Source organism: Drosophila innubila (genome assembly GCF_004354385.1).
Source record: "Drosophila innubila isolate TH190305 chromosome 2L unlocalized genomic scaffold, UK_Dinn_1.0 4_B_2L, whole genome shotgun sequence".
Lineage (NCBI taxonomy): Eukaryota > Metazoa > Arthropoda > Insecta > Diptera > Drosophilidae > Drosophila > Drosophila innubila.
Window position 1 is genome coordinate 26518997 of NW_022995372.1, and position 25988 is coordinate 26544984.

Consider the following 25988-nt stretch of genomic DNA (forward strand, 5'->3'; position numbering starts at 1 on the left):
TATTGATGTATGCATTGCATATAGTTCAGTACAAAAATTAGATAAACGAAATAAATTTACTTGCGACAAATTGCGGTTTTGTTTTGCATTGAAGAATATAGTGAGCAACTTAATGCTCATTTAATTATTTAGCTTCAAGAGATTGTTTCAATCAACTTTTTATTTTTATCAGTTAAAGACAACAATTTACAATTAAATTTAGAAAAAAAAGCGGAAAGCTGTTCGGCTCATTTCAAAATAATTAGGGTATTAAAATAACGTAGTATTGTTGTATATTGGTAAGTTCACTAATCCAACAAGATAAACAGGGATTTTTAAGTACAATGATTGCTTTGCTGCAAATAACTGGAATATATTGGTTTCAATGGTTGCTTTGAAACTGGAATTGTATTCTTAGCTGTTAAAACCGATAGTTCATTAGAAGAGTTAATAATAATTTAATTTCACTTACATTCGATTTACATTTACATTTCATAACCGAATGAGGAAATTCAAAAAAAATTTGCTTTATCTGACTTAACATAAACATGTAAGCCTTTTCCGGTATATTCATTTTGTGCTGCATTCGTGGAAAAACAAAACCTAATTATATTACATTTATAACATGAAATAAACCTCCTGTTGCCTTTCATGATAAATGCTGAGCAAGATGACATAACGGAGAGACAAAACAAAAAACAGAAAGAATGTTCCACAACAAGGGCATCAACAAAAACAATAATCAACTGAACCAACAACAAATAACCGCAACTACTTAGCAGCATTATACACTTCCGCGCAGTATCCAAAACCATCCAAAACGTAATTATTGTTGCGGTAAACGCCAGTGCCACGCCCCAAATGAGTCACCCACCAGTAACCACAGGCCGTGCTTTTTAATTTCTTTATAAAAGAGAGAGGCAGACAGAGCGGGAAAATGAGTGAGATAGAAAATATGACAACGTGCCGTGAAAATTAATCCATTTGCTGTGACAATGACTTTTATGCGGTTTCCAGCAACGCGACGACCATCCAGACACGGCCCAGTTCGCAGTTCGCAGTCAGGAAGCCGGACAGTCGGAAAAAGTCAAGCCGCAGGCCAAATGCGGGCACAGCGAGAAGAGAACACAAAAAAAAAAGGAAAATTGGAAGAAAAAAAACTGCTGGGTCGCTTTACAATGCCGCGACATGTAAATATTTGGCGACATTTATACAGAAAACATAGCGAGACCGGGTCCGTCGTGTCCTTATCAAAGCAATTATCTCCAAGATGCCAGCGACGCGTCTTCTATTTTGACTTTGGGGCAGAGACTCTTTGTTTGAGTTGAAACCATCGCAACGGAGATAAAGTACACAACATTTCTCTTGATTTTTTGTGGGGGATTTGCCGAATTTCAAATTGTCACGGTGATGGTCAATTTGTGGCCAACAGCAGACGATGGGAAGGTAACAGGGTTTACTATTAACGTAAGGGATTGAATAAAGAAAGATTTAACTCAATGGTAAGGAATTAAGAATCAGACTGGTATGTAAAGAATGGAATAAGAAAATATTCTGAAGGGCTGAAGAATAAAAGCAGCATAGTAAGACTGTAAGCTTAAAAAGGTAAGGCGTAGAAGAATTGCTAATTTTTTAAGGTAAGGTAAGGCTCTGATGAAGCTAAGCCTTTGTATAGAGGTTACAAATTTAAGTGGAGATTACTTGGATGTTAAATAAAACAAGTGGACTTCGCTCACTGTGAGGTGCGGCTAACGAATCGAACGATCGATCCTATGGTAGCTATATGATATAGTGGTCCGATCCAAAAATTGAAACAAATAGGTTCTGAGATCGTCGCGTTCAAACGGACGTACAGACAGACTGACAGAGAGACAGACGGATATGGCTAATTCCACTCGGCTGTTGTTACACTGATAAAAAAAATGTTCTAAAATCAAGATTTTGGTCTCAGAACTAAGATTTTTGGTCTAAAAAATGCGTCGAGAACATCAAATTCTTGAATTAAGAGAACACATCTTGATTTTAAGAACATTTTAAATAAGACCAAGTTCTTATTTTAAGAATAAATGTTCTTAAAATTAAAATCAGAAAATAAAATAAATGAAAATTATTTTTTATATTTATATTTTTTTTATTTTTAAATTTTGATTTATTTATATTTTATTCTGTTTTAGTAATTTTATAAATGTTATTTTAATTTGTTACGAGGGGGATTCGAACCGCCGCCTTCTGCTTCACTGAAGCGGCCTCTCTAACCAGAGCGCCACGGTGCCATCATTTGTTTAATACGAAATAGTACCTATTTATATAATTGTACCTTTCCTAAAATTTAAGATTTTTATTCTTATATTAAGATTTTAAGATTTTTTAGATTAATAATCTTAGTTTTAGTAATTTGGTCTTAAAATAATCTTATTTTAAGAACAAAATATTTAAGATGAATGTTCTTGATTTTAGAACTTGGTCTTTTTTTTCAGTATACTGATCAAGAATATATATACTATATGGGGTCTGCCACACCTCCTTCTACCTGTAACATACATTCTGCTAAATACATAATACCCTTTTTTCCATATCTAATGGGCACAGGGTATAAAAATAATACTTGATTTGCCTATTAGAGATAGTGTGGCAGATTTGTCTAATGGGTCAGGGTGTTGACTCAGGAAAAATATTTCAAATTAAAATACAAGTAGGAAGTAAAGGATAGATTATGGACAGACTTAAATTTTAGTATTGAGTTTGAATTTAATAAACATTTCCGCCGAGTGGTCAACCAATATCTAAAAATTGATAAAAAAAACTCTTGAAGAAAATTTCCCAAAAAATTCATTCAGAAATATTTTTCGTTTTTTTTTGGACCCCGTACTTTAAAAAAGTACAGGGGTCTATTAATTTTGTTTTGAAGAATATGTTCGCAGCAGGCAGAAGCAGGCGTGGCAGACCCTATAAAGTATGTATATTCTTGATCAGCATCAATAGCCGAGTCAATATAGCAATGTCCGTCTGTCTGTGTTTAAGAATATGGCCACGCCCCCTTTACCGCCTAAAAATCTAAACAGAAAATTTCATATCCAAATTATAAGAAAAATTTAAAAGCTAGTGACTCCATATTAGTAGTAGAAGCGCCCATAGGAACAATTGGTCGAAAATCAAGTTTTAATATGAAAAACTTTGTTGTTTTATGAAATATCATAACCACAGTTATAGAATATGCATTTAAGTTAGTTTTATACATTCTCACCGAAGTTTGCTCAAATTGGAGCACTATATCATATAGCTGTCATAGGACCGATCGGGCGAAATTCAAGACTTCGCATAAAAAACTTTTTGTTTTATGAGATATCGTACACAATATGCTTTTAAGTTTGTTTTATACATCCTTACAAGTTCAAATCGGTTTACTTTATCATATAGCTGCCATTGAAACAAGTAGTCGAAAATGTAATACAGCGCTCTGCAAGGGCGTCAATTGAGCAGAATATTTTTGAATTCTTAGCAGATTTTGTTTTTTCCATCATAAGTACGCGGTCTCCGACAGTTCAGAATGCTCGACTGTATGACCTCGAGCCGGTGTTTAGCGAGCGAAGCGATCAGGTGGCGGAGCCCCCTTGTATTTAAATAATTTACACTTAAATTAATTCACTAAGACGAACATACCGACAGCATCTTTAAATAAATTCAGTTTTTCTTTTGCTATGTGTATCTCTTTTATCATAAGAATGCAAAGAATATCTAGTACTTTACTTTTGATAATAAAGCTTGATAAAGAAAGTTGTAATATATTTCATAAATAGTTTAAGGGAAACATACGGAAAAGGCGTAAGTCAATTTAAAAAAAAAAACACAATAATCCTTTAAAATATTCTGTTCCATTTCACAGATGTTTGTATATTACCAAATGCAGCCAAAGTTGACTTCTGTATCGCGAAATTTTCAAAAAAAAATAACTTACTTAGTTTTTATTTTGAGTTATTTTTGAATTTTTGGTATTAATTAATAAAAGCGTTAAGAATCATAATCACTATCAGTGATAGCGAAAGAGAAAAAAAGATTTTGTTGTATTTTCTTTAAATCATTCTATATTATTGGCACACTTATTAAATATTAAGTAAATATTTTTCACAACATTAATATATACAAAGAGTTAAGTTATAAAAGTTGACACACATATTTTAAGTCTAGAAATCTCATAACTAACCAAAGATATTTTGTTTGATGCTAGACCAAAAGCCTTTGCCACGTTTCGGCATCAACTCGTGCTCGATTTCCTTGTTGTATTGCTCCCTGAGGAGTGGATCCATGGGTCCCCAAAGCTTTTTGGGGCGGAAAGCACCGCGTATCTTCTCACCCAGCGTATTGCCCGGATCTCGAATAATGGCCACAAACATCCAAATGGGTAACTGCATTATGCCAAAGGCCGTTATGCTCCAGCCAATGCCTAAATGATATAATAATAATAGGAATTCGTAAACATGAAGTTGGAAAGATAATAGCTTTATCATTGTGTTGTTATTCAATTTATGACGCATCGATGAATTTTAGATTTAAGGCAATTTAATATTTGAATCTGCTGATTGTTATAAGATTCAAAGCGATAAATGATTAGACTACAATTTAAACCGGATTTACAAATTAGTAATGACAAGCAAAAAAAACAAGAAAACGACTTAATTTTTGTTAAAAAATATCTTAAGCGCATTATAATAATAATTAATTGTTTATTAGCACATTTTCTATATTTATACCCGTTACTTAAAAAATAAGTAAAAGGGTATTGTGTTCGTTGGAATGTTTGTAACAGGGAGATAAAGGCATCTCCGACCCTATAATGTATATATATTCTTGATCAGCATTAATAGCCGAGTCGATATAGCCATGTGTGTCTGTCCGTCTGTCCGTCTGTCTGTCTGTCTGTCTGTCCGTCCGTATGAACAAAAGGATCTCAGATACTATAAGAAATAGAGATACCGAACTTTCACTCACAGACTTCTATATACCCCACGCAGATCAAGTTTGTTTCAAATTTAAGTCATTCCATGAAAAATCGACAACTCACTAGGGCTTGTTCATTGTAGTTAAATGGTAGAATTTAGTTAAGTCCTTAAATTTTTGAAGAGCGTCCGTAATAAATAAACTTCAAAATGGTCAAAGTATGAGTCAGGAATGAAAATTATGCAAGAAAAATAAGATTTATAAAAACAGTTCGTATGTATTTTGTGATTATAAATGAGTTTTTAAATTAAAAAAAATTTTTTTTTAAAACACTCGATATTTTCAACTCGATCTACTATTTTCCCATATATCGACTACTCGATACTTATTTTTGGCGATTTTCTATTTCGATAAAAAACCCGATCAAAAGTTTGGATTTACATCACTACTATAGAAGATAGCGTAACCAAATTTGACACACAGATTTCTATATACTTCACTATATACTTCTATATATAACCCACAGTTTTTAAGATTATACGTTTTTTGTGATATTTACCGTATCTATTAGTATTATCTATTATCCCACTGAACCGCATCAAGATCGGACAAGTAGAACGGCAGTTATGGCGAATTAAAGTTTTCAGAGCAAATCAAGTGTTTTCTTTAGGGTACTTTTGTAAATATTAAAGTAAGTAACGGGTATCCTATGGTCGTGATCTCGAATATAGCCTTTCCGACTAGTTTTATTTTATTCTGTCTGTTTTTTCTATCAATTCATGAATTTTTCGTCAAATTGTTAAAGCAAATTTAATAAAGATATTTGACATAAAATGAACCGATATTTTTTTGTTGAGTGATAATTCCAACAATGCGATGGCTAACGGTCTATTTCTATTTTTGCCGAAAAAGAACCGGTGATAGATGATTGGTTAGTGAACGAACATATTGGTTTAAAAACTCACCACTAGCCCAGGCGGGATAGGTTTGATCGTTGTAGGTGAGGGGCTCGTAGGTGGCATAGAAGTATATCAGAATGATGGTCATGATAAGAGGCGTGAAGATGCCCCAGCAGAGTCGCCAGTAGAGACCAACTTTGCGTCCCAACATAAACTCAATGTCCTTGCAGAGACGATCTGTGCCATAGATCCACCCAATGGTATAAAGCTCCGCTATGCCCAGAACCAAGGCAATCATAGAGGCACCAAAGAAGTCCACCAGTGTGAGCATATATTGACCTCCCTGTGGGAAATTCACGAAGTTTCGAAATCGAATTATCTCTTATTTACTTTCTTTCTTACCGGTGTTATGTACATCAGACCAATGAGAAAGCTAATGACTGCGATGAGCAGAGCGCATTGCCATTGCTTGAAGTTGGGGAAACGATCTCGGATGGCAGTCACCGTACAGGAAGTCATCGCTATATTGGACCCGATTCCGAGGACGAAGAGCATGAGGAAGAACATAACCGAGAAGACCTGCGGCAACTTCTTGAACTTTGCAATAGCATCGGGATAGGAAATGAAAGCCAATCCAGCGCCTCCTTTAACCACATTGCCTATGTCATCAGTGCCAATCTCATGTGCCAAATGACCCAAAATTCCGAAGATCGTGAAGCCAGCGAGGAGGGAAGTCGCCGTATCCAAGGCAGTTACAATCGTCGCATCCCGATGGACATTGTGGCCAAATTTGTTAAAGGAGGAATACATGATGATGTTGCCGAAGCAAACGGAGAGAGAGTAAAAGCATTGAGTTACAGCCGCATACCACACCTTCGGATCCAAAATCTTTTCCCAGTTGGGCTTTATGAAATAATAGATGCCATTCAGAGATCCCGGTAAGGTTAGTGCTCGCACCAGGAGAACCCCCATGATGACATAGGGAAACAGAGCGAGGAAGTAGGAAGCCTTTCCTGAGCTCTTAACTCCTCGACGAATGATCAGGAAAACGCTTAACCAAGCCACAAAGAGACCAATTACCAGCTCCCAGTTGGGCAGTCCAATGCCATCCGCAATCTGTTCCTTCTCTCGAAGCACCTCCTTTCTGCGAAGACAATACACAAATGAGTCGGGGAAGAGAAGGAAATTTAGCCAACACCGATTGGGATTAGAAGGGGATTTAACAACTACAACCAAGTCGATCATCCAGCCAATCCAGCACTTACACATAGTACAGCTCCGAGCTGGATATTATGCGATCTGATTCATTATAAGCCCCAGAATTTAGTCCATTACTCCAATTGTTCTCATTATTGCTGGGCGTGGAATCGATGCAGTTATCGCCCCATTCGGCACGACACGTTGCCCAGGGCAACGGATTGTGAAAAGAATCGACAAAATATCGACAGAATATAGCCACCAGAGAGGCATAGTATGTGCTAAGCATAAACACCTGGAATGCCTGACCAACTCCAACACCTTGGATGATCGAGAAAAGATCAAGGGATCAGATGAATGAGTCGATTGCCTGCTGAGAACCTTTTATTATGTTATCGATGTAATGCATGCTTGATGAGAGTAAGTAAGAAAATGATAATTAGTTATAGTTGAGGATTGTTATGGATAAGTTAAGTCTTAAAAAACATTATGTTTTCAAAATCTTTAGTAGAGAATCGTTGTTTAAAATTTAAATTTGTCGAAGTGTCCCAAACCTTTTTAAAAAAGTGTAATATTGTTTCTGTTAAAATTATTTAATCAGGCCGATTATTTTATATTTTTCAATTTAACAAATTAATTTTGATTTAATACGAAATGACCGATATATACACGTATGTATTACGATTGTATATTTTCAATATGATTATTTTGTGTGAGTATTTTCCCAACATAAATATCAATAATGGATTCATTAACCAGCAAGCATGCTCCCTGATCAAGTATCACAAAAATTTTATGCTACTGATACGTCCTGGTGAACACTATGGTAAAATTTTCTGCAAACAGCTGATAGTCGAATTATCGATAGTAAAAGATAGTAAAATATACTAAAACTATCTAATAAATTAAAATAAATTATATGTATTGAAAAGTATCACAAAGTAGCAGTCTTTTTTTAAGATACATGCTCAGGTAAATTTGGTAACATGATACGGTTTCAGTCCGGTTCACCAGAAGTATCAGAGGTAGCACAAAAATGATCTGGGAGCAAAAGTGCCTGGTGAAGGCGACCAATGTTTTCACGATACCAGTCCCTAGTTAGACTTATGCAGTGAAATAAATTAAAATAAATTTCTAAATAGTCTGTCATGCGAATACTATTTTAGATTTTTTACCTCTACTTACAGCACATTGTCCCGGGATTCTCATCTCTCTGTCTCAATCTCTCTCTCGCTCTTTCACGACTCGTGGCAAGCAATTGAACTGGCCTTGCAACGTGCTACACGAGACCGGCTGTTGCAATCGCCAAAGGGCTATTGCAGCATCCTAACCTCTTTTGTCTAGTCAATTGATGTCAATTTGGGCGCCATATGAGCAGAGGAAGAGGAGGAGGAAGACGAGATTCATTCACTTCGACGCGGGACTCATTCAATTAACGGCAAAAGCCAATAAAGCGAGCATTGAACGGTCATAAACTTGACTATGAATCTGGCACTGATAAGATTACCACCAAACCCAACCAAAACAATAAAAACAGCATGCGCTACACCAACAACAATTGTAAACACTACAAGCAGTAGGGGTATTCGAGCATGAACAATAGGAGTAAATACCACTTACAGAAAGTACAATTCCGCGGATGCAACTGGCATTTGCTCTTGTTGTGACTCCAGGTTAATCGTAGCTGGGCTAAAGCTGGAACTGCCACTAATGCTGATGCTTGTGTTGCCCTGACTGGAGGCCACACAGTGTGCTCCCCAATCCGGACGACACTCGGACCAGGGAAGCGGAGTACGAAATGAATCGTAGAAATAACGAAGCGTTATGCCCATTATTGCTACGTAGTAAGTTGTGACCAGCGATATCGAGATCACCTGTCCAATGCCGACGCCTAGAGATGTGTGTTGATGTGATAGCGATAGTTCTTATAAGTTGGTAATCGATGCAGCAGACGTAACTTAAAATATATATGCTAGACTTACATAGAGGCACAGAGAGTCAAATTTGATAGCCACAGTGGCACGGAGCAATGTGAACACAAATGCTGTGACATAAAATTCAAGTGGCACAAAAAATGTGTCACCAGTGGCACGGACTTGACAGAAAATAGTTTGACGGTTGTTTTAGTGGACCCAGCTCAAATAAACCCTTTTATCCCCTGGCAAGAATATCGACCAAGTTGGATCTTTGGTACACTGTGGCACGACTAATTATATATTTTAGCAATTCTCGTATTTTTGACTTTTACTTTTAACTTTACAATTATTTTTGGTGTTGAAGTTAATTCCCTTGAGTTGCAAAAGGTGGTATTGAATGAATATTTTTAAATTGACAATATTCACAGCGCTGTGAAGCACATATTATATAATCGATTTGTTGTAAAATTTAAATAAGAGACATCAATGGCGCCTTTTAATAATAATTTTTCTTAAATTAAGAGCGAATGTTTAAAAGTCTTAACATATTTTTTAGTGCTTATTTTGTCAAACTTTAAAAATTTTTAACAAACTTGACCTGCTCTAACGCCATTTGGTTCTGCGTGCCAACTTTGGTATCTCTATCTTTCTATTGATGCTGATTAAGAATAACATACTTCTCCCTGTTACATACATTCCAACAAACACACTATACCCTTTTACTTTTTTTTTATGTAACGGGTATAATTAACCGATGGGATTTCTGTATGAAAATTGATGAAAATTTTGTGAATGGCCAAATTGAGCGTCGGTGAAAAAGTGTCTGCTAAAACGTGCTTGTCTTTCTTCAACTTAACTAAAGATATATTTAAATATAATAATTCTGCATTTTCTTAAAAAAAAGTTATAGATGAACATATGTGTTTTGCTAAATACTTCTATCACGTTAAAAATATGACAGTGCATATAAATGTCGATGAAAGCTAAAGGTCAATGGAGCTCTTACCTTTCATAGCGGGACACAAATCGAAAACCTTTACGGAACCACGACTGGAAAACTGTCCAATTACCATTTCCAGGTAGTAAATGGGTTTGCCAATTAGGAAGAGCACAATGAGATATGGTATGAGGAAGGCGCCTCCCCCATTGTCGAGAGCTGTGAACGGGAAACGCCAAACATTGCCCAAACCCACGGACATGGCGATGCACGACATTAGAAACTCTACACCCTTGCCCCAGGTTTCGCGTTGTCCCGTTCCCGATTTATCCGCTTCGGTTTCGGAATCATCTCTCGACTCTGGCGGTTGTCCTGGCAATGACTGTATGAGTGAATGTGTGTGTGTGTGTGTGTGTGTGTGCGAGTGAGGGAGAAGCGATTAGTTGAGGTCATAGATACTGGGGCATAGATCTGGCCACTTACCGACATGGCCAATGTGCTGGTTGTACTCTGTCCATCGTCGCCCACAAAGGCCGGATTCTGTTGCGTTGTTATCATGTCGCTCTCGCTTCGCCAAATACGTATTTGTGAGTTTTTGAAGAGTCTTCTATGAGCTGCGACGCGACAATTAACACTGCCTGTCGGGGATTTTCTGCTGAGTTGTGATCGCGCTGTAAAACTGACAATCAGATAAACCTCAACCATACCAAACAGATAAAAACAAGTAATAATGCTCCACTCAAGTCGAGTCTACGTGACAGCGAGATGCCCTCACTTTAATTTTATCTACTTATTTTATCTATAAGATGGCTATCCTCAACATAACTTCTCTCTCCTCCAAGTTTTTCTATACAATTCACTAATTATAGACATTTTCAAATGTTAATGTTTACAGGGTATACAAATATTGTCACTACCACGATCTGAATTAATGAGTTGGTAACAAATGAGAGTTAACTATAGACAGACAAACTTGTCTTTGCATTTCACAGAAATTGCATCAGTGATAAGCACACAGATCTCCTGATAAACAAAATTAAAATTCATAATAATAACAATGTTATTACATTATGACACAACGTTAAAGTCAAGAGCAACCGACTTCAAGATACCCACAGTAAATCACATAGAAAACCTTACTGGCGCCACCTAGCGTACATGTGATTTAAAGTGCTTGGCTATGAGAGACTTTGCGTACAACAAGACTTTGGGTAAAATAAATGAAAAGAGCGATTAGGGTATCAATTAGTCGATTTCAAATGTGTAAACCTATATTTTAATCGAAATCACTGCAAAACAAAAAAACCGGTATTTACAATAGGCGGAACAAAGGGGATTTTTCAGAATTATAAGTAAATCTGAAGTATACATAGTACTTGCATACAGAAATCCGTCTAACAAATTATTATTCTGATTTCTTCTCAATCACTTTGTTCGATCGATAAGCAAATAAGGAAACTTAATTGATAAATTTCTAATTAAATCACGGGAACGGAAACATAATAAAAACACATTGCAATGCAAATAGACCACAATGAAATGCAACAAATTTTGTATCATATCTAATAGTCGAATTTACGGTATGTGCGACACGCAAACAACTCTCTACTCGTCACTGTGGACACTTCTATTGAGATAACGATCCAAATACCAGTTAACTTTATTATTGCTCTTTTTTTGTTGACGCACTCGTAATAATATACGTTTCTGGTATGCATTTTTATATTTGCTTAAACAATTTACACTTCTATTCATTTATGACGCTTATAAACCACAACAAAGTTAGTGCACGAAGTATTCACAACGTCAATCAGTTCAAGTTCAAGCTCAATTACGTTTTGTCATATCTTCTGAGTAGTGTGAAACAGTTGTAAATAGATATCAAGCAAATAAAAATTTTATGAAAGTGCTAAATTTTTATCTAATTATCTTGCCACATAACTGCTAAACATTTCCATTGTTGTTGCCACAAAAGATTTACTTTACCAGAATCTGAAACTTCTAATTCATTCTTTTTTTTATTATCTTAAATGTGTCGATAGTTATAATCGAAATATATAATTTGGTTTCTTTTACTGTGAATTGAAAGAATTTATCCAACGAAAACAATGTAAATATTTTTTCAAGATTCCATTATGCTTTCTTTGATAATGCCATTTTACACATAACCATATTTATAAATAAATTTAAAATTATTTTGAAGTGTTCAACAATATAAAAGAGTACATAAAATTACAATGTCTTAGGCGAGCTCACTGTAAATGGATAAAATTCTATGGAACTAGATGTAATTTCTATAAGAAGATATGTAAATCGTTGCGAATTAATTTTTGATAAACTAAACCTTATTACTATGCTGTGGATCTTTGATCTTTGATATCTGTAAGCCAAAGAAAAAGGTTGTTCTGAAGATTTTTAAGAGTAGAAATGAAATAAGTGTAAGCTACTAAAAATATACCTGTTTATTGCCAAATAAAAAATTAAATTTAACTCAAGCAGCGCTATTGGCAGTCAAATAAATCTTTTTTTCCACACAAAATACGAAGAAAGCATAGGAGGAAGAAGCAAACTTCAAAATAAAACTAGTCGGCCGGTGCTACAGTCGAGCATACTCGACTGTCGGAGACCCCGTGCTTACTATCCAAAATCAGTCACTTCTAAAAAACTAAATAATATTTAAGATTACCATAAACTCTTATATATTAAATTTGTCGCCGCTCGAATTTGCTTAGTGTGATAATTATCTTAAAATGGAACACTTGGTAGCACAACAAAATCAAATTTCAAAATCACTTGTACACAGCGCTCACAAAAGAGTTGAAAAAGAGTTAGTTTAAAGTCAAATAGACATACATATGCATTAATCATTAGGAAGAGCAGGACATCCATATGTGCAATTCAAAGATCTGTTAAGAAAAGTTTCTAGCTAAGCATTCATATATATAAACATGCGTTTATGCATATTTGGCTATGTTAAGCATAAGTGAAACTTAACAGAGAATAAATTAAAACTGCATGTTAAACATGCTAAATGTTAAATCAAATAGTAAAATAATTGAAAACCAAAAAAGACAAATTTACTAAAACATAAATTTACACAGTAAATTTATAATAAACGAAATTAACAAATTAACTTAACGTTTAATAAATACCAATTATATAAATAAAATTATTTGTAAAATTATTTAAACATGTATTCAATATTAAATGTCAGTATAACATTCATAAATAACAATTTCAATAAATTGTAAAAATTAAAAAAAAGCTTAAATTCAGCTGGAAAAAAAGTTGTTCCCGCCGGGAATCGAACCCGCGACAAAATTGCAAAAATTTTCAAAAGACAAAGGCTCAAAGTGTTGAGCCACTCGCACTTATGTCTTTATCCTCCTAAATGGCCATATTGTTGTTTTAGTGCTCAATTAAAAAGTAAAGAAATAATTTATATTTTAACATTTAATGTTAATATTACATTTTAAATAAGCACTGAGCTTGTTTTAATATAAAATGAAATTGAATTCGAACATAAATAAATTAAAATCTTTCGCCCACGGCAGGACTCGAACCCACGAGCACTGTCCGACTCCGCGACTCAGTACACTGCGCCACCGAAGCTCACGTCTGAATGGACGCCAATTTGTTATATAATATGTTAATATAAATTTTTTGTTTTATCAAGATATTCAAGTTTTAATTACTGCCAACGCGCCATCAACGAATTTAACAGCAAAATTTATTATTTGAATATCTTCGCTATTTACTGTGCGATCAGAATGAAATTTTCAGCAAAAATGTGCAAAATCTGGAATTTCTGGCTTTCAAAATGCTCTTATAATTTGGATATGAAATTTTTAATGTCGATTTGCAGGCGGTTAAGGGGGCGTAGCTGATTTTTGAAACAAACTTGATCTGCCTGCAGCATAGAGGAACCTACATACCAAGTTTGGTGTCTCTAGCTCTTATAGTCTCCGAGATCTAGGTGTTCATACAGACAGACAGACAGACGGACAGACAGACAGACAGACAGACGGACATTGCTATATCGACTCGACTATTGATGCGGATCAAGAATATATATACTTTATAGGGTCTGCCACGCCTCCTTCTACCTGTTACGCACATATTCGGTAAAACAAACCCAATAGACCCCTGTACTTTTTTTAAGTACGGGGTCTAAAAAAAATATATAATTTTTGTGTACTGCGAAAAACAGGTTTAAAATTTGCTTTGTTTTGTGTTGAACAATCAACAAAATGCAGAAGACAATACCAAAAAAAAAAAAAAACCATTAGATGAGTCAGCCAAATAAAATGATACTAAGCTATTTGGGATTCATAAAGTCAAATTGTGCTCAAAAAAATAGTTTTAGTTCTGAAGTCAGAGTTGGTAACAGAAATGAGCTTAAAACATTTTTAACTAGCTTACAATTGAAAAACATTTGTATGACCAATTTTAAAGTTGGAAGCAGAGTTTTGAACTAGCTAATTAAGGTACTACAACCGGTACTGACAAATTTCCTTCCAGGCTGCAGAGTTTCGAACTAGCTAATTAAGGTACTACAACCGGTACTGACAAATTTCCTTCTAGGCTGCTAGACCCACCTTTGCCTAAAAAAAACTCGGGCACAATTGCCTGAACACAATAAAATCGAAATTAAATATTATTGGCTTATTTTACTGCGAAAGGTTTGATAATACCTGCAATGCAATGTAACCTACAAATTTTTTGGCAAGTCGAAACAACATAAAAATTCGACGGTATTTTCATATTTATAAATTTATAAATTGTAAAAATTGGGCATAAATACACAAAATAAATAAAAACTTTGACTATCACCAAACTTGAACTGGCAACTCTCGCACGTCAATCTGAAACTCAAGCTCTAGACTAGCAGGAAGCACAAACAGATTTAATCGTAATTATAAAAATGGAAAACATCTCACTGTGCAAAACTGAAATATAATGGGTTGTTTGCCAGCTGATATCTTTCATCTGTCATGCTGCCACTATCAAGTGAATGACCTAATTGTTTTTTAACTCATGTAACTGTTGACTGATAACTCTTGTAATGTTCTCAACATTGAGGTAATTTCCTAATGTTTGCCAGCATATTTTGGTACGGCAGTTGAATTGGTCAGTCAGTAAACCAGTTCAACTGCCAGTTGTAGGTTTTGTGCCATAATGTCCGGGAATCAGTCGAATTTGTATGCAAAAACGTGTTCCATGGCGTGCTTGTCACGATCGAAAACAAAAAGAAACAGAAAGCAGATCGACGGCAAAGACCCCAACAAATATGTTAAAGAGTGCTTCGTTCACGTTGCGTATACGTCATCTGACAGAAATTAGATAAATGCAAAGCACCAAGTAAATGACTACTAAAAATAAACAAAACATCTTGCAATTTAAATTTGTAAGCCGAATTTAAGCTACTCTTTAAAGTTGTAAACAAATAGAAATGGATTAATATAGTTTACATTCTAAGAATATTCATAATTTAGTTCAGGTATAAATAATGTCAAAGTTTTTTTCAATCCGTCAATAGTATAACATAGGAAAAGGTTCTGTTATGCTGAGTCATGTCCACTGAAGTAAAACAAATGCGTAAGGCATGATCTAACTTTGTTTATTGGATTTACTACCTATTATCATGACCATGATACGCAAGAATATGTTTCTATGCTTAAGAGGCACTTACAGCTCCATTTTCTTTATTTAGATTTATTATTCGCTTCAAAGATTATTTTTATCAGTCACGCACAAGCTAATCAATTGCTTTGAACAATTCGATACCTTTCCCAGAAAATTTCTTATCATTGGCCTTTAAATCTATGATCGTAAAATGTTAAGTATTTTTTCTTTATCGTAGGTTATGGTGAAGGTCAAGGGTTACTTTCAAATACTCTGCAAATGCCGAAGAAAAAGCTCTGCTGCTATGCGGAACGACCTTAAAGCCTTGTCGATAAACTGACTCTTCCCCTGCTCAGCCTTTTTCCAGACTAAGACTACGCACACACTAAAGCTGAAAAAAGAGGAACTGAAAGCGGAGATGATCAAACTTGGTCGATCAAACAGAGCTGAACTGAACGCAACAGTGTGCGCACTTGCATAGATGCAGTGCAAATGCATTTATATTGAAGTCGATTAAAACTCCGTTTTCAGCTGTAGTAAGCGCCAGGCATTAAAGAAGTGCAAACGAGTCACGCGCTTGGCAAGCTGTTACAGCGGATGAAGCTTAAGCTTGAGAGATGAGGAACTTGCTGGTCTTTACCTGTGTTTTAACAGTGAGCTGCCGCCGCTTTGTCTGCGTCTGCGTCAGCGTCTCTGTCGGCTGACAAAAGCTTCCGCTGTTAGACTTTAAGTTTGGCTCACTTGATGGGCGACAATTGGCTGTATGTTGATTTCAGTTGTTGCTGTAGTAGTTGTTGCTTATGTTGTAACTGGCAGCCAGTCTTAACCACTTTGAACCGGCTAAAACTTCAACTTTACCTCTTCACATGTACTTTCAAGGCCTTTTCAACTATTGCTTCAGCTGCATTTGCATCGCATATAGTATTTATATTTATTTTAATTAATATAATTTAATTAAAATCCATTTAATTAAAATATCTTCATATATATTCTTTTACACTTCCGTTAGACAATTATTTGTAGTTATAATGAAACCGAAATTGTAAGCATGAAAACCCGTTATTATTACGAGCCGTACGTTTTCCAATGCCGTTAAAATACCAACGATCACTTGGGTTAAGCGCCAACCGACAACTGAATGAGCCAAGGCAAAACTCAGAGGGTTTTATGTCGATCTTGACTTCAACCTAGCACAGTGGAGTCAATTGCACGAACTAAGTACTCTACCCTCACAAGAAAAGAATATCAGAAGCAAAAATTAAAAATAACAATACTACTATGATTTTTCTATAAATAAATTTTTAGTTATTATTTACATTTTTTTTATCAAAAAATAAGAGATAAAATTATTTTTTACCATAAAAGTTGTACCATAAATTTATTATACACCAGGAATGGTGTAACAAAGATATTTAGCCAAATAATATTATCTAAAGTTTGCATTTTTTAAGCTCAGTACTTTTATCTGGAGCCCCTGCTTAATAGATATTTTCTGTCTAAATGAATTTTGTACCCATACAAAGATAAAAAAACCGTTATATTTCAATCGTATTACATAAATATTACAATTATTATTTATATAAGTTATTTATTTAAATTTATTATTTAAAAAATACTTATGACGAAAGTGACTTCTCAACCCCACTGTGCACGGCGTCGCAGTTGTTGTTGTTGGCTCAAAATGATCATATGAATCATTTGAAGGTGAAAGCTTACACTCAATAAGCCTGCTGGTGTGTGTCTCTGCTAGGCGATCTTATACAAAACGCTTGGTCTGTACAAAATAAAGAAAACGTTAAGCATTATAAAAGGGTTGTATCTTAGGTAACTGATCTTATAAACTACTGTCTGTACACAAATATGGATTTTTTTTGTAAGTAAAATGTTAAAGCAGTGCGAAACTTATAATACGGGTGTGTGTCTTGGGTAATTGATCTTAGAAATACTGCTTGGGGACTTTAAGTACAATTTACTAGAATTGTAAATTGTAGAATTAGAAATTTACTAACTACAGTTTGGGAGCAGCTTTTAATTCTTCAGTTTAAAAACAATCTTATTAAAAAGTAAAGTATTTTTTGTATAAATGAACAAAGTACTCCTTGACAGCATTGTTGTGGTTTCAATTGTACTTCAAGTTGAAGTCTTCAACTGTTGAATGAAAAGTATCAATGAATTGTGTTTTTCCCACATATTCGTATTGGTATTTCTTTAAAATATCTCGTACACTCTTATTTACACCAAGTTTATCCAAGTTAAATGAATCTTTGTACGAGTATGTCCGAGTATTTTCGCATTTTCTCAGTTTCATCTTGGATTCTGTGAAAGTTGCACTTACACTTTTCTCATTAGGCACAGTCCACAACAGACACAGGAACACACAGAAATGGAATTCCAAGGAGCATCGACTACGACGACTATGTGACGGTCTTGGTCCATTGTCTTAGGACCTTAGAACAACACAAATTGTTATGATAAAAGTTTTTATCAAGTTTTCGTTGTAGGGCTTCGTTTTATTTTGGGTTTTTGTGCATAGTCCGACGACTTTCCGTATAAGATAATATAGAACTGACTTGCAAGAGAGAGAGAGAGAGTGAAAGGTAGAGTGTAAGAGGGGACAGTCAAGTAAATGGGCAGCTGTATGCAAAAACAATGCCTTAAGGGAGGCGCTGCCTCATAAAATTTTAACTACTTGCAAAAATACTGCTAACTGGTAAACTTTAAGCCAAAAATCATTAAGTCTGCAGCCTGGATACTGAATTCTGGATAGCACTAAAAGAGTTTTTCTCCAAGACGGCAGACAAAGACGGAAAACGAAAAACGGAAAAACAGAAAACGAAAACAACTTGACTTTACTTGTGTTTTATACCAAGTATGAAATTTGTTGCATGGCCATTTTGCGGTTCTTTTAGGGAGGGATTGACTCTTATTTACGCTTCCATCCCATTCTCCAACTGATTCCTTATCAACTATTCTACTTGGCATTGTCATTATGACTGCCACTGGACCTTGGGGACAATCCCTACACTCAGGGTATGTGACTGTCTACTCTTGCAGCTCTCACAACTTTTTAATTGCAATTTAAATCTAACTAACAGACTTCTACCAACCACCAACTATTTGCCTCTAACAATTTTTGGTTACAGAAAAAGACTAATACTTGCATTTTTTTTTTTTTTTTTACCAGTTTTTCAACAAATGAGAACCGGTATACTTAAATATATCTTAAGTATTTGATATTAGTTGAATTGATTGACGGAAGGACAAATTCAGAAAATGATTTAATTACTGATAGATTGACTGACTAGCACAGTGTCTAACTGTTTAATTTACTGTGTTATTGAATGACTTACTGATTTACAGAAGGATTTAAGGCTGGTCAATTGATTACGGACTAAATGATTGATTGACTGATTGAATATCCGACTGACGACCAATGACTGACTGAATAATTGACTAACTTATTAACTAACTACGATTGACTGATAGTCTTACTAATTTCTTTACTAACTACATAATTGACTTAGTATTTTACTAAATGATTAAATGACAGATAAGATGATTGGATAATGATTGAATGATTGACAAGCACAGCAAATTGTCAAGTGTTTTAATAAATGGCTTTCCTTGACTGGGAAGTAGAGTTGTATTTCCTTGATATTACTTTCTATTACGACATATTTCTCTTAGGGCCAGCATGTCATAGATCTGCTATAACAATCTGGGCTAGCCGTACAACTATCCCCAAAAAATTCACTTAAACTTCTCGACACATTTTAATGCATTTCCCACCCACCTATTTTTTTCATATTTCCCTTCTCAGCAATCTAATGCAATCCAAATTTCTTGCAGTTCCAGCTGCAGTTTCTACTCAAAGGCGGCTCCATTCAGTTCTTTTGGCTTTTGTACACCACAAAAGGGGGATAAAAAAATAGTTTTGGTCCTTGGAGGCGACTCACATGTTATGTGTAGGTAATCTCTTTTATTACTGCGGCAACTTTTTGGGCAGATACATAAAACAGGATTTTGGGCCAGTGTCGGGCATTTAGAACTTTTGCATAACATGCGAGAAAGACAAACTGTGAGCATTACGTAAATGTTTATTTTGCGGTCGAAACAGAGGCGAAGCCACAAGTCATAAAACAAAGTTTTGCCCAAAATTATATTGTAGATGTCGACGAGTGTAGACGTCTCATAAATAGCACAGAAAGAGAGAGAGAGAGAGAGAGAGAGAAATAGGCGCTAATTGAAAATGACTTTGGGCTATAAAATGTGCATTTGGCTAATGAAAATACCCAAGCCACTTAATTGGGCCAATTGAAGTACTTGGCACAAGCATCTGCAGACAGATTCAGTCGACCAATTGAAGATACTTGAATCTCACTATGCCAACTACAATCTTATTCAAAATTCGTATTTCTTTGACTTTTCTCCCAACACGTTTTTTCTTTTTTGCATATCTTTTTGCCTTTTTTCTTTCTTAATTTTTAGATTTGCTTTTTATTGCCACACGCGCACGCCTCTAAAATTTTATGCTTCTCCACCAAGGCAAAATTTTCTTCTAATGGATTTATAATTTTTTGGTCATTGGGAAAAAAAATTACCAGCAGACGGCCATGAGTTTGAAAACTATAGAAAACTTAAAGAAGCTTAAAAAATGTTTTTTCCAGTGCTAAATGAACTCAACGAGAAAATTTTAAATGAACTATTCCCAAGAATTAAGACCTCAAAATAAAACTTTAAGAATGACAATTTTAAACTAATTTTGTACTACATTTTCGACGATATGGATGGAATCAAAATTATACATCAATACATACATCAAATATTGTGGTGTGTTCCCGAAATCGGTAAATGTCTGTTTGACGCCGAAAGTATTAAATATAAATAAAAAAATACCTCATGTATAGGGCGATTTATTATGAGTTTAGAGATAAAAGATGATCCGGGACTCAACTAGTTTTTTTAAATGAATTTTAATGTTTTCATACAAAATGAGCTTATTTATTGTTGTTTTGTCCAGCTTGTCAATATAATAGTGATAAACTTTAAAATTCATTAAAAAAAAAACTGTTGAGTCTAAATTCATGATTAATCACCCTCTATTTGTGTTTTTTTAAATTTATTATTGCGCATTAGGCGTCTAACAGACAATAACCTAGAAGTCTCCAGAGTTTTTAAGACAATTGCTTTTGAAAACAACCGTTTGAAATGTCGGTGTTCCTTAAATTTCAGAGATTTAGTTTTCTCGAACAAATTATTGAAGTCAAAAAAATCGGTTGCCTCTTACTTGATTCCAGTTTAAAAAAAATTTAAGGTAGAGGAATATTTTTTTAAGTTAGCAAAATCTTTTAAAATGTATCAAAAAATAATTTAATTCAATTCAATAAATATTACATTCTGTCAAATATCTCAACAAATTGAAAGCAATGGTTGCTTGTTTTCAGGAACACCAACAATTGCTTTTGGGTTGCTTTGGCCCTGTTAAAGATTTGTAGAACACCTTAAATTATTAGTATAAATATAAGCTAGGGGGCTTGTATTAGATTGGTATCTCATAAAACAAAAAGGTTTTCCATACTGAAACTTGATTTTCGCCCGATCGGTCCCATGGCAGCTAAATGATATAGAGTTTAAACCAACTTCGGTCAGGATGTACAAGGCGAAATTAAATGCATATTCCATCAGTGTAGGTACGATGTCTCATAAAACAAAAAGTACTAGAACTTTATCTTAGACAGATCCGTCCTATGACAGCTATATGATGTAGTGGTCCGATCCAAAAAAAAATGTAAATGTATTTATATTTATTATGTATATATAAATTTAGAGCTCTGTTTTATTTTTTAGTATTCATTTTTTTATTTACCCTTAACTAGAATCAACTTAGTTGATTCCTTAAATCAATATAAATTAATATTATAAAAAATTTAAAACTTAAAACTAAAATGATTAAAAAACATTTAAAAATTAAAGAGAATTTCTGAGTCGATCACATTAAGCTGTTATGTTTTTTTCTATCGACTACACTCATTGCCTCTAAGCCAAAAGTTTACAATCCCATCGATCCTATGTTCATTGCTCTTCTGTTCAATTCAGTTCTGTTTCATTACGTCCATTTCCCGCATCGCGTGTCTTTAATGACGCTCGACGGTGGCTGAGATTTTAGGGTGTTGCCCACATTTTTCATTGTGCAATGCAGCTGCCATAAAATTGCAGCAAACTTGGCCCAATTGAGCTCTTCTTGCTCAATGTCAGAGAGCAAATGAGCAGTCACTTCTGTTGTCCGTGTGAGTTGTGCCGTTTATTGACTCAGCAATTACATTTCGTGTGAACATCGCACTATGGAATAAACTCTAAATGTAAAGCTAGAGATTTGAAAATTGGCATGGAGCAAAGTTAGACTGATGTAGAATTTCAATTTTTTTTTTAAGGCGACCACGCCTTCACCCCACCCCCTCCCAATGCGACTTTTAAGAAAAGTGTAATATATTGAAAAATAATCTAAATATAAGGCTAAAAGCTAAGCACAAACATTAGTTAGACTAAAGTGAACTTTAATAGCATAACCAAGTGAACTTAAATAGCACAAAAATTAGTTAGACTAAAGTGAACTTTAATTTATTTTTACTTGGATCTTATCTTCACCCCCTTCCTCTTCGACCAATGCAAAAATTTCAATTAAAAAAAAAAGAAATCTATATGTAAAGCTAAACACTTAGGGCCGTTTTTATCAACATAATTTTAAAGCCTACATTACCTATAGGACACTTTACCCTAAATGTGGGCTCTAACTTTTTTCGTTCTCTCATCTTGATTTTAATATAACACTTAGAATTGTGACTAAGTTGGCAGCTCGTTACACAAAAAGGGTCACACTATTTAAAAATGATCACTTGACAGATAACTTGGCGCAAAATTTAAAATCCTGAAATTTTTGTGTGAATTGTGCCTATATCTCAACCGCTTTGAGAGCTAGAGCAACCAAATTTGGGAGACAGACTACCATAATGTTGGAGTAATTCAAGAGTCTTTCAAATTTTTTTCACGCCACCGTTGTCCAATGTAAATTGCAAAAACAATATATTACACTTACATTTTTGAATATAGAGCTCTTTTGTTATTAAATAACGTTTCGTGTTATTTTTAGCTATTATTTTGCCTATTCCCATGGATATGAGATAAACATAGAGGTAATAACTTAGGATAAATGATGATAAACAATTCAGGCTCCTAAAGGTATGCAATAATTGATACGCTGTATGGCGTTGAACTATGGCACTATGGTCCGGATGAAGATTTTTTAGGAATAAAGTCATTTTATAAACATGTTCAAAGTACCGATACTTTGATGGCGATGTATTCAAAACACATCGAGCTCAAATGTTGCATAACTAAAATTTTAGCATTTCTCAACACTGTTCAGCAATCAGCTGTTAAACAGAGTTGATTTGAACAAAGAGCACATGAAACGGATTCTCATTTTTAAGGTTAATTTGAATTGTCTTACAACACGTATTTAAAAGCTTTATTAACAACATTTATCATGGATTATATTCAATGTGGTTTGTATTTTGTGTTTATATATCTGTGTTGCTTAAAATCAAAATGCTGTATGTTGCCATCTGTAATTTAAAATCTTGCCTCGAAATTTTTTTCAATTAAATTTTATCTTTAATAAGATATAACTAATTTTGTCAGCACTTGTCATCAATGTGACTATAGGACTTTTAAAGATTGATCAATTCTAAAATTATACAGTTAAGCTAAGCTCAATTTGCGCATTTTTGCGAATTAAATTATAAAATGCGTATTCGTTTAAAGTGTGGCGACAACACATGAGACAAAATGACCAAAATTATGATTTTTTGGCTTATTTTAATGGGCGCATTGGCGAAAATTACAAAAACTTGTGTTACGTATTGAATAAATGTTAAATCTTTACAATCGACAAAAAATAGAAATTTCTCGTTTCATACAAAAAGTCAGTTCACGACCGATTTTAATAATTTGAAACATATGACATTATAAATGATAGTATTCCGATCTTGATATATGTTAGCCCGAATGTGAGGAGCATAATATCACTTATATACGATCAGTTTGGTCAGATAATTTGGAAAAAATAGCGTTTTTATAAAAAAAATGACTTTTTGACTGATAATTTATATTATTTCTATATGATGTAGTTGTCCGATTTGGATGAAATTTTGCCAACACGTTACGGGCATAGTAACACGCCTATTCTGGTTTGGTGCTGATAGCTTGAAAAACAAAAAATTTAAATATCGCAGAATCGAAAATAAAGGCGGCACCACACCCACTTTTATAGGCCATTTGCGTATTTATATCATAGGCCCAATGCAAAAAACTAGACCAAAAAATCTTTATTCGTTTTCGAGTTATTAATTTATTCCTAAAAAATCGTCATCCGGACCATAGTGCGTTGCCCTTAGCAACACCGAATTAATCGTAGTTGGCGAGTGTTAAGCCCTTAAAGCCCTGCAACTAAATTTTTGACAAGAAAATCAAAGTTCCCTTGAAAGCCAATTTGTCTAGAGTCTAGACGGTAAGGTTGATAGCAAGATGAGAAGACGGCCCTTAAAATTTTGGATATATATTAGTTAAACCACTAAGCAAATAACCTTTAGATAAGTCATCCCATACAACTGAAGGTGTCTCAGCTAAAAGCACTGGGTAATTTTTCGGTGGACGCGTCGTTTGAGGGAAATTATTTTTGGTTTCGATTCAGTTGGCTGGCCGAGCTCGTTGCTGGCACAGCAAGCGAAACACAAAACATGCGTGCTATGAAATACCCTTTAGATATAAAAAAATTGTCTTTAATATTTTATAAAGAAAAACATCGTAAATCTAATAATTTTATAAATGTAGATAATAAAAAATATGCGATGTGTTGTTTTTATAATTTTAAATATTTATTTGCGCTTGAATTTTCTTCATTAAAAAATTTTTTTTTACAGGGTATTAGAGTTTACATACAATTTTTAAAGGGAAGCAACTTATAAACAAAGCGATATTGTCAATTCTCTCAGCAGCCCATACATATGCACACACTTATTGTAAGATGCGCGCATACATAGAGATGAGCATGCGCGCCCGAATACATCTGTCTCTGTCTGGCTACATAAGGACATGTATGAGCAAAGAGGGCGAGTGATGAATATTTTGTATGACTTTTCGACGCGCGCTGCTTGCGCGCTAACAGAGCACTATGGGGAATTTGAGCAGTTTTATGAAATTAATTAATCTAACTTGTAAACTGCGCAAGATATTCTGATGTTGTTTTTTAAGTATTATTATTATTTGTTGTTGGAAACGCCACTGATCCACATAACTGTCATTTAGCAAAAAAAAGTGATTTTAAGCTTTATTTTATTAAATATAATTTATTTGCTTAGTGGTTAAACTTAAGTAGAATTAATAAAATTTTTGTTTTTTTTATTTGACCTTGTCTTCACCACTCTCTTATACTGACTTTGTAAAAAAGCCCATTTTTATCTTAAATGTACATCTGCAACATGTGTTTTTTCACAAAAAAAAGGACAAAAACGGGCAAAAGGTATAAATTACATCTGATTCTATACGGTTTAGTTATCAACCTTTCAACAAAACTCTTGTGATGCATTGTGATGTACAAAAGTTATACTCCCCAGAACATGAAGAACTTTTTCTCCTGAGTATTCACATTTAAAATATCTACAAAAATATCGACAAAAAATTGAAAGTAAAGGCAAAAATATCGGTCTTTTTCCCCAAAGTGCATCGGTGTTGAGAACAAATGCTTTGTATATGAATGCGGTTCACATTAAACAAAAGTGAATTCAAAGCACAAAAAAATCTGTGTATAGGGTACATTAAAGTCGAGTGTCGTCTTGCTTATTTCATCGTTGTACCTATTAACATTTATTTTTAAAAACTTATTTTACACATTTAGAGTATACCAAATCAATTGCTTTAAAATTACTGGTAAATTAACATAAAGACCTTAATTTTCTAATTAACAAAGAATTTTTAATGGCGCGTCATGACGCTTCACTAATTATGTGCTCATTAAAGACAACGCGTTTTGCTTTGTCGACGCTAGGATAACTTTTGCCCTTTGCTCACCAGGTACAACCAGGTCAACGTGCGAAACACAATTAAAAAAGACGAAATTCTGACTGTCTCAGTGAGTCCTTTCAAGTTCAAAACAATCACCAAAAAGTAAAGAAAAGCTTACAATTTGATTGCTGGTACTTCGACAAGTCTTAACTAATCTACACTCAGAAATAATATGAGATACATCTCAATACTTTGAGGAAACTTCTACATATTGGTTCTCATTAAAGTCCAGCCTATTTGTCTAAATTTTATAAACATCTGAAATAAATATTGGCGACTTGCCAATTGGTGATAAAATTATCTGATGACCTTTCTAATTGAAGGATTTAAGTAGAAGTAAATCAGCGATACTCATATGCTTGATTAATTCGTTCTTTAAAT

The 25988-nt window shown here is 34.3% G+C and overlaps 1 protein-coding gene across 3 annotated transcripts; it reads right to left on the bottom strand.

The window, feature by feature from the left end:
* Positions 1-4050: 4050 nt before the first annotated feature.
* On the bottom strand, positions 4051-16622 carry LOC117781503 (sodium-dependent nutrient amino acid transporter 1). 3 transcript variants are annotated; one of them, XM_034618276.1, is made up of 7 exons: positions 16129-16622; positions 10347-10534; positions 9933-10245; positions 7079-7331; positions 6216-6957; positions 5880-6156; positions 4051-4420 (listed from the first exon to the last, which is right to left on the bottom strand). In XM_034618276.1, the coding sequence occupies exons 2-7, from the start codon at positions 10419-10421 to the stop codon at positions 4176-4178; spliced, it is 1905 nt and encodes a 634-aa protein (XP_034474167.1). In that variant the 5' UTR covers positions 10422-10534; positions 16129-16622; the 3' UTR covers positions 4051-4175. The 3 variants fall into 3 exon arrangements, with proteins under 3 accessions (XP_034474167.1, XP_034474165.1, XP_034474166.1); XM_034618274.1 differs by lacking the exon at positions 7079-7331 and adding an exon at positions 8631-8901; XM_034618275.1 differs by lacking the exon at positions 7079-7331 and adding an exon at positions 8631-8901 and having other exon boundaries at positions 10347-10542.
* Positions 16623-25988: the final 9366 nt, after the last annotated feature.

Excerpts from the sequence above, each read along its gene's own strand:
- LOC117781503 (XM_034618274.1), bottom strand. The coding sequence starts at position 10,421 with ATGATAACAACGCAACAGAATCCGGCCTTTGTGGGCGACGATGGACAG. Across the intron at positions 6,157-6,215 it reads GTCTGATGTACATAACACCG|GGAGGTCAATATATGCTCAC; the intron begins GTAAGAAAGAAA and ends AATTTCCCACAG. Across the intron at positions 4,421-5,879 it reads CTATCCCGCCTGGGCTAGTG|GCATTGGCTGGAGCATAACG; the intron begins GTGAGTTTTTAA and ends TATATCATTTAG.